General features: G+C 39.1%; 1 protein-coding gene across 1 annotated transcript in view; it reads right to left on the minus strand.

Moving 5' to 3' along the window:
* Positions 1–17,479, minus strand: part of KLHL32 (kelch like family member 32) — a 221,017-nt gene that overhangs the window by 10,879 nt on the left and 192,659 nt on the right. Inside the window, 3 exon segments of the mRNA XM_059889874.1 lie at positions 3,989–4,083; positions 5,733–5,925; positions 11,173–11,231. Coding sequence (XP_059745857.1) covers positions 3,989–4,083; positions 5,733–5,925; positions 11,173–11,231 — 347 coding nt within the window.

The raw sequence follows: 17,479 nt of genomic DNA on the forward strand, positions 1-17,479 counted from the left end.
TGAATGATAATGTAACCTATAATCAGCTGTCAGTAGCTAAAATCGAAGATATGTGATGAGTCTGTTATCCATGAAGACTTAACATTCCAAGCCTCTCTTTAAATGACAACTCATATGCTTATATGAACTTATTATCTACAAATAATAAAGGCTCTTAAAAGCCTTTATCCTGCTTATCTGTGCTTTGTGGGACTAACATGCCAGCCAAGGAAATAAACACAGCTTTTGCAAATGATTGATTGATGTGGTACTTCAAAGTGACTATGGGAATGCAGAACTACCCATAATGCTTATTTTTTTAAACAGATACATTAGGATCTTTTATTGTCCAATCTCAGAGATGAAATTTATTCCATTAACACAAGCTTTGATTAAAATTTTTTTGATTAAAATGTATGAACTGCCTCTTTCAGAATCACCTTAATCCTGAGGCTACTCTAGAATATCCTCAGTGGCTTAAGATACACACATGTACTCCTTCATCTTTTTGAAAACAGATTTGTTTGGGAAACCAGATGTAATAAGTTAATTAGTGTCCATGATTAGTGACCCTGTGCACCTTCGGTAGGGAAAGCATGTAAATTGGTGTAGCTCTGTTGTTGTTCAGGTGCTAAGTGGTATCTGACTCTTTGCAGCCCCATGGACTTCAGCACAGAAGGCTTCCCAGTCCTTCACTGTCTCCCAGAGTTTGTTCAAACTCATGTCCATTTAGTCGGTGATTCTATCTAACCATCTCCTACCACCTCCTTCTCCTTTTGCCTTCAGTCTTTCCCAGCATCAGGGTCTTTTCCAATGAGTCGGTTCTTCATATCAGGTGGCCAAAGTATTGGACCTTCAGCATCAGTCCTTCCAATGAATATTCAGGGTTGATTTCCTTTAGGACTGACTGCTTTGATCTCCTTGCTGTCCAAGGGACTCTCAAGAGTCTTCTCTGGCACCACAGTTTGAAAGCATCAATTCTCTGGTGCTCAGCCTTCTTTATGGTACAACTCTTAAATCTATACGTGACTACTAGAAAAACCATGCCTTTGACTAGGGGGATCACTATTGGCAAAGTGATGTCTCTGCTTTTTGATATGCTATCTAGGTTTGTCAGTTTTTCTTCCAAGAAACAAATGTCTTTTAATTTCATGGCTGCAGTTTCCATCAGCAGTGATTTCAGAGCCCAAGAAAATAAAGTCTGTCACTGTTTCCATTGTTTACCCATCTATTCCCCATGAAGTGATGGGACCGGATGCCATGATCTTTGTTTTTTTAATGTTGAGTTTCAAGCCAGCTTTTTTACTCTCCTCTTTCACCTTCATCAAGAGGCTCTTTAGTTCCTCTTCACTTTCTGCCATTAGAGTGGTATCATATGCATATATGAGGTTGTTGATACTTCTCCCAACAATCTTGATTCCAGCTTGTGATTCATCCAGCCTGGCATTTCTTATGATATACTCTGCATATAAGTTAAATAAGCAGGGTGACAATATATAGCCCTGATATACTCCTTTCCCACTTTGGAACCAGTCCTTTGTGGCATGTCCAGTTCTAACTGTTGCTTCTTGGCCTGCACACAGGTTTCTCAGAAGACAGGGAAAGTGGTCTGATATTCCCATCTCTTGAATTTTCCACAGTTTGTGTGATCCACACACTCTAAATCTCTAGCATAGTAGGTGAAACAGATGTCTTTCTGGAATTCCCTTGCTTTCTCTATGATCCAGCGAATGTTGGCAATTTGATTTCTGGTTCCTCTGCCTTTTCTAAACCCAGCTTGTCCATCTGGAAATTCTCAGTTCACATACTGCTGAAGCCTAGCTTGAACGATTTTGAACATAACCGTACTAACATGAAATGAGCACAACTGTCTGGGAGATTAAACATTTTTGGGACTGCCCTTCTTTGGAATTGGAATGAAAACTGACAAATTTGCTGACATTAAGGGTAGCACTTGACCAGCATCATCTTCTAGGATTTAAATAGCTTGGCTGGAATTCCATCACCTTCATCCACTAGCTTTATAATGCTTTCTAGTAATGATGCAGCTACTATTGGAAAAAAGTATGAAGTTGCTGCAAAAAGTTAAAAATACCTTATGATTTAGTAACTCCACTTCTGGGTATTTATGCAAAGAAAACAAAATCAGTATCATGAAGAGACATCTGTACCCTATTCACTGTAGCACTGTATATAATAGCCAGGACATGGAAATAACCTCAGTGTCCACTTATGGACGAATGGATAAAGAAGATGTGACATAATTATCTATCTACACACACACACACATATATATAGAAGGAGACATTAAAATACGAAGTCCTTTTGCAACAACATATATGGACCTTGAGGGCATCATCATTCTAGGTAATGGGTTGGCCAAAAAGTTTGTTCAGGTTTTTCTGTACCATCTTATGGAAAAACCCAAGCAAACTTTCTGGCCAATCCAAAAAAAAAAATGTGTCAGAAAAAGACAAAACTCTATGACCTCACTTACATGTGAAATAAAAAAAAAAATTGAACTCATAGAAAGCAAAGACATATTGGTGGTTGCAAGAGGCAAGCAGTGGGGAGTGACAGAAATAGGTGAGTTAGTCAAAAGATACCTCAAAAAAGTGATAAGAATAAGTTCAGGGATACAATGTCCTGAATGTTGACTATAATATATTGCATATTTGACTTGCTAAGGAAGTAAATCTTAAAAGTTCTCCTAAGAAAAAAGTACAAATGTGCAACTATGTGAGGTAATGGATGTTCAATTTACTGTGGATTACTTAGCAATGTATAGGTATATAAAATCATGTCGTATACATTAAACTAACACATTACATTCCCTCTGTTAGATCATAAACTACATCCATCAGGACAAGCCTGTTAAATATTCATTTCTATGCTACCTTTGCTAACTTAAAACTACTTATCTATTATCAACAGTAGAAAATACCTGTGGCAGATTCATTTTGATATTTGGCAAAACTAATACAATTATGTAAAGTTTAAAAATAAAATAAAATTTAAAAAAAAATTTAAAAAAGTAAAAAAAAAAAAAAAAATCCCCAGACAAATCTTGGGCAAGACAGATCAAGAATGGAAGGAAAGAAAAAAAAAAAAAAGCAATATTACGAATGTAAAGTAGAATATAGCGAACTCAGTATCTATATACTAACATTTTTGAAAACTTAGAAAACATGGGAAAGTTTCTTGAAAAAAAGATACATACCTTATGAGATGTGAAAAAGAAATTAATAGCTCAAATAGTCCTGCCACTATTAAAGACATTGAAGCATCTATTTAAAATCTTCCCACAAAGATGAAGTTAGATATTATGAATAGTTATAATGATATATTTTTCTGGGGATCAGGGAAAGGTCAGGGCTAATACATGTCAATATGTTATCAGAGAACGCAAAGTAGAAAAACAGCTCTGGTAAGAATTGTTTAAAAAAAAAAATCATAAATAATACCACCTTGACTATATATATCAACAACAGCCATTGCTGTTCTGAACAGCCCAGCTAGCAGCTTGCCCAGTCTAGGCTGCTCACATGTTGATGTGCCAAGGATACTCTGGGAGCAGAGGTTCCCCCCTCAGACCAGTCACAAAACACGACTACTCACTAATGCTAGGAAAGAACACCATTATAGGGGGCATTTGTTAAATGAATGAATTGGAATATACAGAAAATAAGTTTTGCAGATGTGGAAGTACTGTTACCAAGATTTCAACAGGTTTTGGTTTATAAAAAAGGGAAAGGCATTCCACTTCCCCCACATCCCGTATATATTATATTACTGTTAAAGCTCATTCCCATCTTTATTTTCAACAGGACTCAATCATTAGATATCATTTCTAGGATGCAGAATGAAGTTTAGTGGCTGAACTAGCTGCACAAAGGAGCTCAGTCTTCTTTCTACATGTAAATATTCTCTTTCTTCAATTCAGCACTGCAAAAAAATAACCTCACTGAACCACTTGAATGAACTTCAAAAGAGGACTTCAACCACTCACCTGGATACAAGCCAGAGGCTCATTTGTCCAAATCGAATATCCACCAACTAAGTATATTCTCTCATTATGGACAGCAACTCCAGATTCATTTTGGCCTAAAGTAAAGAGAATTGAATAAAAGAGGAAAAATAAATCTATTTCCTTGCATGTCTTAATTAACCCTTTTGCCACTGAGGGATAGTTTTCCCCTGTGGCACATGTGTATACTCCACAGGATTTTTGCCGCAACTAATCCCTGCCTCCCAGGTCTCAGAGGAAAGAATTAACCACTCTCAGAGAATGAATCTGTGTTGGGTCAGAACCAGGTTATAACACTTAATAGCCAGTCAAATTAGTAAATACAGCATTAAAGACAGCAATAATAAGCCATATAGAAGAGTTTCATACCATGTTGTAGGCCATTAATTAATACTAATGGAAATAAAGTATATTTTAGGAGTGCAAAACACCTCTTGTTCTACTGAATACAAATACTTTTAAGGCAAGTGCTTACATCTCTAACAGCTGCAACCCCAAGAAGCGAATAAAACCGAGCCATGCCCCTGGCGTGCCCCAAATGAAGACAAATGACAGAAAAAGACTGACAGTTACTACCTTCTTTTTCTTTACATACACAACAGTTTTAAGACTATATTAAAGTTCCTGAGGTGGGACCAGCATGGGTAGTCCCTAGATATAGACACGCCAAAATGATGAAAGGTTCCTCCTCCATTGAAAAAAAAAAAGAATAACTCACTACCACATATTCTTCCCTGGAGGCCATCAGAGAGTGAGACAGTCTCTTCTTATTGATGGGCTGACACAGAATTGACTCAGGTAATAAATAAGCTGGATCCTATAGCAGACAGAATCACAGATCGAGGGACCAAGGGGCTAAGGTACCACTACAGGAACTTAGAGTTAAGTGCTTGTAGGTGGGCCTCAGATCATTTTTCAGAAAAACAGGAGCGCAGTATAAAGCATCTAAACCCCTCACATTGGTTATGCCCCCAATGTGGCCTCCTTGGCAGTGGCTGTGAGTGACAGTGCCCACTCAGCGTATTAAAATGCCTTCAGGCCATAGTCCTGCCCACCCTTTTGAGTCTGTGATTTTAATAACGGGAAGGGAAGGAACCTTAATAATGCAAGCCAAGAAGGGAGAAAGTTTTCAGCTTCCTAAAGAAACGTCAGGGGCAGGCTGTTGGCTGCTTTCTTTCATTCGCTTTGGGATGAGCATGGTCCCTACCTAGTGCTGATCGTGGTGATGGGTGGATAGGTCTGTGTGGTCAGAAGTGCTGCTAAACCCCTACGCACAGAACATCTCCAGCGTTTTCTCTTTAGGAAAATACACGCAAAACCCAATATCGGACAGTGATAAACAGTGAAGACCATTCTCCGGAACTAACAAGACTAAAAGTGAGAAGAGAAAAATTGCTCCTATAGAGTCATTAACTCTTTCAGCACCTGATCCCTCCCTACTTACACCAGTGTTCCTACATGAATACTGATTGACAGTAACGGACTTGATAAGCCTCTCTCGACAAAGTGAAAACGCACACAAAGGTAAGCACAGGCCCCGAGAAACTGGGTGCTCAGCCAATGGACTGAGTCAGAGATAAACAATGTTCACCTTTTGTAATAAAACCAAGTTGTTCTACTCCATGCAGTTAATATTTAGAGCTGCCCTCAAGATGTCTATGAAAACAAGTCTGTCAACTTCCTGAATCTCTTCTGTCTCCTGATTTACTTAATCAAAGGTACTTGCCAGTCAACAGGTTAAAATTGCAGCGTGTCCACTGGTCAGTGTCTATGTTGTAGGAATCTATATGCCGCACGAGGATCCGGTCATTATTGTAATCCAGGTCATTGCCTCCAAGAACATAAAGCTTCCTTTGAACAGCAGCCATGGAATGGTAGACCCGCCTCTGCAGCATAGGGCTACGGCTTATCCACTTATTCTGAAAAGAAAAGAAATGCAGGTGAACTGTTAACTGGAGATGTCCACGGCAGAAAATAGCAGTGCCTCATTAACAGTTGTTGGTGGACCACATTCTATTTAAATATTGTTTACTTAGTTTGAAAGGAATGGGTGTCTTACCTGAGAACAAGTGGAGAAGATCCCACATGTTCTAACTCTGTTTTGCAACTTACATAAGGCATTTCCTCCTGTTTGGGTTGCATTTTATAGGGCATTTTGCATTTGTAAGAGGAGCATATGAGAATTTAGAAGTTTTCATAATAGTTAACTCCCAGTTGAGAGAACTTTCTCCTACCAAATGACTCAGGAGTGCACATGCAAAGGTGTTTGTGTACAGTGCTGTAATGATAACAAAACAGGCTCTGGATCCAGGATACCAAGTTTATAATTTGTGTGTGAGCTTGGCAAATTATTTAACCTGTCTGTACCTGTTTCCTCCTCTGTAAAACGGAGATCACAGTACCCAACTGACAAGCCTGTTGTGAAGATTAAATGAGCTAATGCACCTAAAGCATTTAGAACAGTGCCTGGCACACATGTCTGATAATGTGCACTTTAGGAAACTTGATTTAGGTCATACCTGAATGGTCTAGTGGTTTTCCCTACTTTCTTCTATTTAAGTCTGAATTTGGCAATAAGGAGCTCATGATCTAATAAGCCACAGTCAGCACTGGAATGTGAAGTCAAGTGGGCTTTAGGAAGCATCACTACGAACAAAGCTAGTGGTGGGGGATGGAATTCCAGTTGAGCTATTTCAAATCCTAAAAGATGATGCTGTTAAAGTGCTGCACTCAATATGCCGGCAAATTTGGAAAACTCAGCAGTGGCCATAGGACTGGAAAAGATCAGTTTTAATTCAATCCCAAAGAAAGGCAATGCCAAAGAATGTTCAAACTACCACACAATTGCACTCATCTCACACGCTAGTAAAGTAATGCTCAAAATTCCCCAAGCCAGGCTTCAACAGTACGTGAACCATGAACTTCCAAATGTTCAAGCTGGGTTTAGAAAAGGCAGAGTAACCAGAGATCAAATTGCCAACATCCGTTGGATTATCGAAAAAGCAAGAGAGTTTCAGAAAAACATCTATTTCTGCTTTATTCACTACACCAAAGCCTTTGACGGTGTGGATCACCACAAACTGTGGAAAATTCTTAAAGAGATGGGAATACCAGACCACCTGACCCTGCCTCTTGAGAAATCTGTATGCAGGTCAGGAGGCAACAGTTAGAACTGGACAAAGAACAACAACTGCTACTGCTACTGCTAAGTCACTTCAGTCGTGTCCAACTCTGTGCGACCCCATAGATGGAAGCCCACCAGGCTCCCCCGTCCCTGGGATTCTCCAGGCAAGAACACTGGAGTGGGTTGCCATTTCCTTCTCCAATGCATGAAAGTGAAAAGTAAAAGGGAAGTCGCTCAGTCGTGTCTGACTCTTAGCGACCCCATGGACTACAGCCTACCAGGCTCCTCCGTCCATGGGATTTTCCAGGCAAGAGTACTGGAGTGGGGTGCCACTGCCTTCTCCGTAGAACAATAAACTGGTTCCAAATAGGAAAAGGAGTACATCAAGGCTGTATGTTGTCACCTTGCTTATTTAACTTAAATGCAGAGTAGTGCATCATGAGAAACACTGGGCTGGATGAAGCACAAGCTGGAATCAAGATTGCCAGGAGAAATATCAATAACCTCAGATATGCAGATGACACCACCCTTACGGCAGAAAGGGAAGAAGAACCAAAAAGCCTCTTGATAAAAGAGAAAGAAGAGAGTGAAAAAGTTGGCTTAAAACTCAACATTCAGAAAACGAAGATCATGGCATCTGGTCCCATCACTTCATGGCAAATAGATGGGGAAACAGTAGAAACAGTGACAGAGTTTATTTTGGGAGGCTCCAAAATCACTGCAGATGGTGACTGAAGCCATGAATATAAAAGATGCTTGCTCCTTGGAAGAAAAGTTAAGATCAACCTAGACAGCATATTAAAAAACAGAGACATCACTTTGCCAACAAAGGTCCATCTAGTCAAGGCTATGGTTTTTCCAGTAGTCATGTATGGATGTGAGAGTTGGACTATAAAGAAAGCTGAGCGCCAAATAATTGATGCTCTTGAACTGTGGTGTTGGAGAAGACTCTTGGGAGTCCCCTGGACTGCAAGGAGATCCAACTGTCCATTCTAAAGGAAATCAGTTCTGAATACTCAACGGAAGGACTGATGTTGAAGCTGAAACTCTAATACTTTGGCCACCTGATATGAAGGACTGACTCTTGAAAAGACCCTGATGCTGGGAAAGATTGAAGGCGGAAGGAGAAGGGGATGACAGAGGATGAGATGGTTGGATGGCATCACTGACTCAATGGACATGTGTTTGAGTAAACCCCAGGAGTTGGTGATGGACAGGGAGGCCTAGCATGCTGTAGTCCATGGGGTCCCAAAAAGTCGGACATGACTGAGTGACTGAACTGAACTAGGAAACTTACTGTGATGAAATCACTGGCTCACAGGGAACCCTACATAAGCTAATGTGAGGGCAGCTTTGCTGTTCTTTCCAGGATGAACCTCCTGAGGTCAATGGAAGAGCAAAATTTTGATTCAGCAACAAATCCCTCACAGCCTTTAATATATTTACACTCACATCTTCACCAAATTGGGAAGAGTTATTTCCAGGCATATTGTTATTTGGTCTTCTGTTACAGAAGACCAAATTTTCTGTGATAACTTTAGGAAATGGTGAAACCTCTAATGTTTGGTTCTGTATCACTCTCAGGATTAAGAAAGGTATTCTCAACTCCTCTCAAATAAGGTTATTTAAAATATAAAAATAGGTGAAAATCAAATATGACTTTAATTTAAATCTCAAGTAATGGACAGGTAAATAAGCCTAACCATTTTATTTTTATATAAACACTAAACATACAGGAAGAACACAGATAATTTCTTTCTTCCAAGAAAAATTTGGGTTTCGACCAGAAAAATCATGATGCTTTGAAAACATACAATTTCACCAGTTCACAGAGGTGTAAAAGGTGGAAATGAAAAAAAAAAAAAAAAAAAAGTTTTGTATAAATATCGGTTCATTCACTAATGGCATACTGACTGGCTCATTTCTAATTTCTCTTTTAAAGATACACTCACAAGAAAAAAGAAAGTGGTTTGTCCAATTGTTTAAGGCTTGCATTCATCTGGTCCCCCAGTTTTAAACCTGTCATAATAAGACTCTCCTTCCAATTAACTGTATCTTTAATAAGTTAAACCTTTCTTTTAGATATTCTAAGAAATGCCTTTAATACATTACACATGAGTGGATTTAACTCAAGACACGATGGTGCTTTCTGTAGGTGCTTTCTATGAGGCAACGCATCACAGTATGAGGGCTCAGTGTTGCACCAGCAGTCCAGTCCCCTGCCACAGGACTATGGATGCCATCTGGTTTGCAAAGCCTGCCTGCATCCCCTGATTATATCTTTAGCTTCCTTCACTGCCGTGCCTGCCAGGTGAGCCGCCAACCGCTGCAAAGGCAAAGAAACAGAGAGGCCTGGTGGGGTCATTCCTAATAAGCTAGCGTGTGAATACTAATCAGTGCTGAGGAAGCAGAGGTCACCCCGGCCTGCCTGTTGGCAGGTAGCGATGTGCTCTGTGGCAGATGGCAGGCATTACGGACTCTCCACAAAGGCCTAGAAGAGAAATAAGCACCAGGGCTGAATGATAGAGTTATTGAGATTCTGAGCAAGATGCAAGCAGATGTGATGTTTGCCAGTACCCACCGTAAACAATATGCCAGCAGAATTTTAAACAAGAGCATGTGTGTACAAACACGAAACAGAACTCGTTTGAGAAATGTTAACACCTTCTTCCTCTTTAACCACGTGTGCACCAAACTCAAGCAACTGTAATTAATGATCCCTCTTGAGACACCCAGCCCAGGAACACATGGTATCCAAAATCGACAGCTGACAATGACATCAGGAAACACACTTGCAAAGACAGAAATACTTTTGTTACACTCGGAATCAAGGAATTGTAAAAATTAAAAGGTACAAAATAGACTGAGGGCACTCTGAACATATATTTGATGGCTAATCCCGACCCAGTTCCATGTTCCATTATCTTCAGCTGATGAAGATCTGACCTCCAAATCATTTTGGAATATTGTCATAACCAGGAAAAATACTTATATTACCAAAATCACAGAAATGGCAAAGTTCAGCAAACATGTGCCACAGTTAACAGATACTTTGGTAGAAGGAAAAGAAAATAAAAATAGTTCTTTTGTGGGGAAAGAAAAGTCATGAAATGTGCATGAGAAGTGGGCAGACGGGACAGGCACCATCCCAATGTGCCCAGTCCAGGCCAGTTCTTAGATGAAAAACATACTCCACCCCTTCAGATACTTCTCCTTCAGACTTATTCTTCACTATAGAACCTGAGATATGCTGGCTACATGGGGTTAAATAAAAGTTACTATTTATTTGAGAATAACAAAACCATAAGCATGCTTCCCTCCTAGAATGACAAGCCTTCTCAAAGGCTGCAGCAACAGGACAATGCAAATCCTTTCTTAGGATATCTCAAAGACAAACAGCCACTTGAGATAAATGGAAAGAAGGGCATTTAACTCATCAACATCTGAAGGATCTTGATCTGAACATCTGAAGGAGATCAGCCCTGGTATTTCTTTGGAAGGAATGATGCTAAAGCTGAAACTCCAGTACTTTGGCCATCTCATGCGAAGAGTTGACTCATTGGAAAAGACTCTGATGCTGGGATGGATTGGGAGCAGGAGGAGAAGGGGACGCCAGAGGATGAGATGGCTGGATGGCATCACTGACTCGATGGACTTGAGTCTGAGTGAACTCCGGGAGTTGGTGATGGACAGGGAGGCCTGGCGTGCTGCGATTCATGGGGTCGCAAAGAGTCGGACATGACTGAGCGACTGAACTGAACTGAACTCATCAATATATTTTCCCTTTTTCCTACATTATGCAAAACTCTGAAAGAGTTAAGCATTGAGTAGAGCATAAAACAAAACGAGCTGAAATTTCATGTTTTGTAAAGGGGAAAAAAAAAGCAACCCAAAAGCAGTTTATCCAGATGCTTCCTTTTCTCTATGTAAGTTTAAGATGCATGTGTGTGTATAGACTTGGCATTCCAACTCCTAATTACTGGAGGAATCTTTAAAAATTCATTTTAATTAAGGTAATGAGCTTTTCTTAGATGAGTCTTACCTGGTTAGGTTCATATACCATTAGTCTGTTCTGATATTGTGCCGTGTTAGTTACTCCACCTGTAATGGATTAGCACATGTTAGCGCTTTCATGAATAAGAAATGGGATAGTCCAACATAAGAATGAGATACAATTAAAGGAAAATTAGCTACTGCTGAGGATCTGTTTGTACACCCTCATGGTGAACCCATGACATAGTTAAGAAGCTTACTGTTGAAGCAGTTTCATTTTCAAGAAACATTTCAGAAGCAATCCAGTTTAGAGCAAGCAACAAGTACGCTGAGATTACCATGAGGCCCCCACTTCTGGCAAGTGGCTCTGCATGGCCAAAATGAGGCGCAAAATATGGTGAGGGAGTGGGAGCAAGTGGAGCACACTTAACACAAATCTCTACAATATTTATGCCAGGGACATAATTATATGGAAAATTCTTGTCCTTGGCTAACTTGGTCATTTTATGGCTGTAGTCTTAGGTGTGCTAACACAGTGAACAGTAATATCTTTTTTTTTTTTTAAAGACTTTTTGATGTGGATCATTTTTAAAGTCTTTATTGAATCTGTTACAATATTGCTTCTGTTTTACACTTTTTGGCTTTCCGGCCCAGAGGCATGCAGGATTTTAGCTCCCCAACCAGGGATCAAACCCATACCCCACGCACTGGAAGGCAGAGTCTTAACCATTGGACTGCCAGGGAAGTCCCGACACAGTGATACCCTGATGTCTCTTGGGAAGAACTGTATCTAAAAAAACATATTATTCATCAAGAGAGATCTAGAGCCAGTGCTGTCCAATAGAATAAGCACCACAAGCAAGAGTCACATATGCAGTTTTAATTTTTCCAGTAGTCACATTAAGCAGAAAAAAGAAATCCTTTACTTTAAACTTAATATGAATTTAACTCAATAATAATCCCCCCTTATCTCTGAGGGATACATTCCAAGACCTGCAATGGATGCCTGAAAGTGTAAGATGGTACCAAATGCTGTATATGCTTTGTTTTTCCTATATACATACACCTGTGATAAAGTTTAATTTACAAATTAGGCACAGTAAGAGATTAACAACAATAACTAATAATGAATTTGAACAATTATATACTCTAATAAAAGTTATGTAAATGTGGACTCTTTCTCAAAATACCTTACTGTACTGTACTTCTGATGATGATGATGGGGATGATATAACCCACTTGATGAGATGAAGTAAGAGGAATGGCATAAATCATTTATGAAGCTTCCTGCAAGTTTTACAACCCAGGAGCATCTTCCTTGAAGACCTGGGACGCATCCCATTGAGATGTTATCATCAAGGAAAATAATGTTCCCATCTATCAGTTTCTATGGAGGCTGGGAGCCTAATTCTGATGGATGCAAATCAGGAAACACAAATGACCAAGCCACAGAGAAAAACATTTACAGAGTCAGGGTAACTGAATGTGCTCCACACATCACACGGATCAACCTTCCTCCAAAAGTACTTCGGTATATTTCTTCTAGTTCACGCCAATGCTTAAAAACCCTATTGTTTTTCAGAGGAGTTGACTTCAGACTGCATTCTAATCTCTCTCCCCTAGTGCAATAGTCTTGAATCAAGTTTTCCTTGTCTGTTTAACTTTGTCCAGTAAAATTTTTGCTTTGGTAGTTCAAATATTTTGGATAGGTCACAACTGTCAACTCCATGGCCAGAAGTCAAATCAACCAAACACTAGAGAATTAGTGCATCAGCTTAACGAAAGTAGAATAATCAATCAATACTAATGGATATATAAAGGAGAGGAAACTAGTCCAGGCCAACCATTACTGTCTTAATCCCTGTAAGGACAGTGTATCTTTCATGTAACTGACCACAGCTACTATTAACTGGAAGGCTTTTTTTATAAGTTCTCTCTGAAGCTTGCAACCACTTTCAAGATCACGGAAAGTGGTTTGTCTGCAGAAGAAATCCACAAAGAACAGAGAGAAATGAGCTTCCTGCCCTCAAATAGTCTTCTCTGGATTTCTCATTGAATGTCTCATTTTTAAAGATGAAATCAAAGAAAAAGATAATACACTTAAGAAAGCTGAGGCTGAAATACCTATGTAGAGTCAAAATGTATGTCAAATACAGAGGGATGTTTGCTTCCCCCTCAACCTTCCTTTATCTGATTAAAACGTGAATGTCCAATAATTCTATCTCAGCATAACTACAGAAAAGTAATCAAATCTATTGAGACCTCACAAGTCTTCAGGGTTAAAATGATTGCCAAGTGCTTTTGATCTGGCCCATAACCTCCAGATTAATGTCCAGCTTGCCTATAATCATTTCTCCAAATGAGAGGGAACAGAAGGTGAACTCCCCCCACATTATTTCAAAACTCTGACAGTCTCTCTACTTGTTTTAGAAATATGAGACAGAATTAATATCTACTGCAGTAAACTATCTGTTTATGACACCATTTGAAGATATTTACACTACAATACGTATGAGACTCTGCCCATTATAGATTAAATGTACAACCAATGGATAAGAATGCAGCTACTGCACCCTCTCTCCCAACCAGGGCACACCACTTATCTTCCTGCTTTTCAGACTTACTATTTACTGTCTTCCTCAGATGCATTTATAATACAATTTTTCCCCCTTAATCTGCACCCAGTAATTAGATTCCTTACCCTTACATATAAATTTTCACTCTTATGACAATGTTTAGAAATGAGATATTGGGTTACTAGTTGGTGGTAAGAATAAAAGTCCTAGTTATTTGGTTGATTACTTCTAGAATGTTAAACTGCAGGAGGTGCCTAAAAAGCTGAGTGCTGTAACTTCTGCCAAGTCAGGATGGCAAGGGAAAAACCTTAAGAATTGGTTCTATTGCTTTCCCCCTTTGAAACAACTTACAAATGAGCATATAAATAAAAAGCATTTCTTCTCAGTACAAAAAATAAATTTTAAAAAAGCATCCAAGTTTGCAGCCCACATTTCTCTAGCAGTATTACTCATTTTCAGAGCTTTATCATTACATTCCCTTCACATAACACTCTTCACTTTTAGATTAATCTTCTGAAATGAGATGCTAAGGATTTGCATACAGATTTGACTATACAAAAATAGATATGGAATTAATAACAGTCTCTATATGTTTTAATTTCTCCTAGACTGGAGTACCCTTGCCTGCAGCAGTATTCCCGGCTTTGAAAGTCATCAAGCTGATTTGTCTGCTCTGGGTTATGATGCCACATGCTGCTATACTGTCCCCTGCAATCAAAGCACTTGCAAAGATAGATTCCATGCCTTCCTCTATCGAGTATATTTTATAGATTGGCAGTTTTGATCTCCCTCCCCCACCCCAGGGGGGATAATCTGCATCTTAACAGCTTTCTATAGATACATCTGTCATTAAATATGCCATCTCGTATCAGCAACCATTTTTAAAGCCAAGTTTTCCCTAACTTTGAAGTGCCAGAGTCAAAGTTAAGACTTTTCAGCCAAAATTGAAAATGAACAACCCTGTCTTATACTTTTGAACTGTGACTTAAAGATATACGGCAGGTTCCCTCAAAGTCAAATAAGTCTTTAAAAACTGCCAGAAGGAATGAAAAGTTACCACCATGCTACCAGCAGTGAGAAATGCTTTCTATCATCAAGACAAGAGTAAAACATTTTTCTTAAGCTTCCCTGTTCAACTTCCCACAAAACGTTGTGACAAATGGATGAGTGCATGCCAGGGAGAAGATGACAGGTGACTGCCAAACAAACAACCTTTGTCTCCACTACTGCGAGCTCACTACTCCTAAATTCGTTGTGCTCAAAAGCAACAACTCACCAATGCTGACAATGTCTATAAAATAGTGTTGGTCAATATATATTAATCAAGTTAGGTCAAGTCTGTTGGCTCTGCTCTTTTTTTTTTCTTTTCAGGCATCTCTGTTGGTAAGTAGAGAGTACTAAAGTCTTTGATAGGAGTCTGTGGTACCTAATGTAGTGACTGCACCCCTACTGGAGCAGAGCAGGATCAAAGAACTGAATGTGTCCGTGCTGTTGGCTGAAATCAAGACTGCAAGGAGAAGTATCAGCAACCTCAGATATGCAGATGATACTACCCTAATAGCAGAAAGTGAAGAGAAACTAAAGAGCCTTTTGATGAAGGTGAAAGAGGAGAGTGAAAAAGTTGGCTTAAAACGCAATGTTTAAAAAAAGAAGATCATGGCATCCGTTCCCATCACTTCATGGCAAATAGATGGGGGAAAAGTTGAAACAGTGACATTTTCTTTTCTTGGGCTCCAAAATCACTGCAGATGGTGACTGCAGCCATGAAATTAAAAGATGCTTGCTCCTTGGAAGAAAAGCTATGACAAACCTAAACAGTATATTAAAAAGCAGAGACATTACTTTGCCAACAAAGGTCCATCTAGTCAAAGCTATGGTTTTTCCAGTAGTCTTATATGGTTATAAGAGTACCATAAAGAAGGCTGAGCACCAAAGAATTGATGCTTTAGAATTGTGGTATTGGAGAAGATTCTCAAGAGCCCCTTGGGGAGCAAGGAGATCAAAGCAGTCAATCCTAAAGGAAATCAGCCTGAATATTCATTGGAAGGACTGATACTGAAGCTGAAGCTCCAATACTTTGGCCACCTGATGCAAAGAGCTGACTCACTGGAAAAGACTCTGATGCTGGGAAAGATTGAGGGCAGGAAGAGAAGGGGACGACAGAGGATGAGATGGCTGGATGGCATCACTGGCTCAATGGACATGAATTTGAGCAAACTCCAGAAGATAGTGAAGGACAGGGAAGCCTGGCGTGCTGCAGTCCATGGGGTCTCAAAGAGTTGGAACTACTTAGCAACTAAACAACAACAACAATGCTCTTAGGGAAGCTGCTCCAGGCTGGAATTCCATCAGCCAGTCAAGATTATGGAAAACCATCTAGAGTTCTTTGCAGCTCTCTTGAAGGCCTGCAGTGCCAGCCTCACAGTAATCTGGGGTGGCGAGGGAGAATTTCAGCACAAGCTGTGTTATGTGTCCCCCCTTACAGCGCCTTTATGACTCTATCCTTGGGTAAGCCATTTAGCAGCCAAGCCCAGGTTTCTCATATGTAAAATGCAGACTGAAACCTCTCTCTCGGGTTTCAGATGAATGACAGGACTTGGCATAGCAGCCATCCATAAAGGGAAGCTTACCACGATATTGTAGTAGTTTGTTCATAAAGCTTTCTTACCATTTTCATAAAAGGTACAAATGAGTATATATGGAATACTGAAAAAGTAACTAAGTATGGAATATTGAACTCATGAATGAATTTTGTAATCTGAAATAGATTCCTTATAGTTCTTTTTTCTAATAACCAGAATTACCGACTGGTTTATATGGGTATCAAAGACTTTTTCCTTTTTAACAGTTTTAGCTTCTGCTCTGTATGTAAACTTGCTCCAATTTGCCAAAGATTTTTAAAAACTTCACATTCATAGTCTAATTATCAAAAGAATAAACTGGCATTATTTAAGTTCATATAAGTCATTTTTTAAAAGAGCCAAACTCATTAATATTCCTTGATAAAAGGGATACCATGAGAATATTTATAATGAATGCAAAAATAAACATTTTATTATCTTATTTTTACATGAGATTATACTGCCCATATTTTGGGAGTGTTAATACTGCCACATAAACAATTAAAGCCAAGAATCTTTCTACTAAATTAGCATCTTGAATAGAAGCATCCTTAATCCATGCATTAAATTAAAACTAGAATCCATATTATTTCTATCACACTTGAGGAAACCACACAAATGGATAGGTAATTAATACATTCGAAATCCTGTATAGAAAGTCTCAAATTTATAAAAACCTATAACGAAAAGATTGATGCACTTGAAAATATAAATTTTATATATATATATATATGTCACCTAGAGTGTGCAGATGTAAATTCGTAACCCAAAATATGTAAAGTGTGCACCACGGTATTTTAACTAAGTGAAATAATAAGTGATGGTAACATCTACTACAATGCAGATGTCAGCTGACCTTTAAAATCTCAGTAAAATCCACTCTAACTCCAATTCCTCATTCTGTAGAAAGCTGGAATCCTGCCTGCAAAGATTCTACAGGTTCCTAGCAGGATTAAACTCTAAAGGTCACTACTGCCTATCTCTAGTGTGCTGGTTTTGCTGTGTTCTTGTTGAATCTTTTACCTTTTTCCTGCTATTACACAAACTCTTCAACCAGTTCCCTATTTCTATGATGTATTGGGTTGGCCAAAAAGTTTGTTTGGTTAGTGAATAGGTTTTTCAATCAGGTTCCTAGTGAAAATGAAAAATATGTATTTTC

Source organism: Bos taurus, chromosome 9 (assembly GCF_002263795.3).
Source record: "Bos taurus isolate L1 Dominette 01449 registration number 42190680 breed Hereford chromosome 9, ARS-UCD2.0, whole genome shotgun sequence".
Classification (NCBI taxonomy): Eukaryota; Metazoa; Chordata; class Mammalia; order Artiodactyla; family Bovidae; genus Bos; species Bos taurus.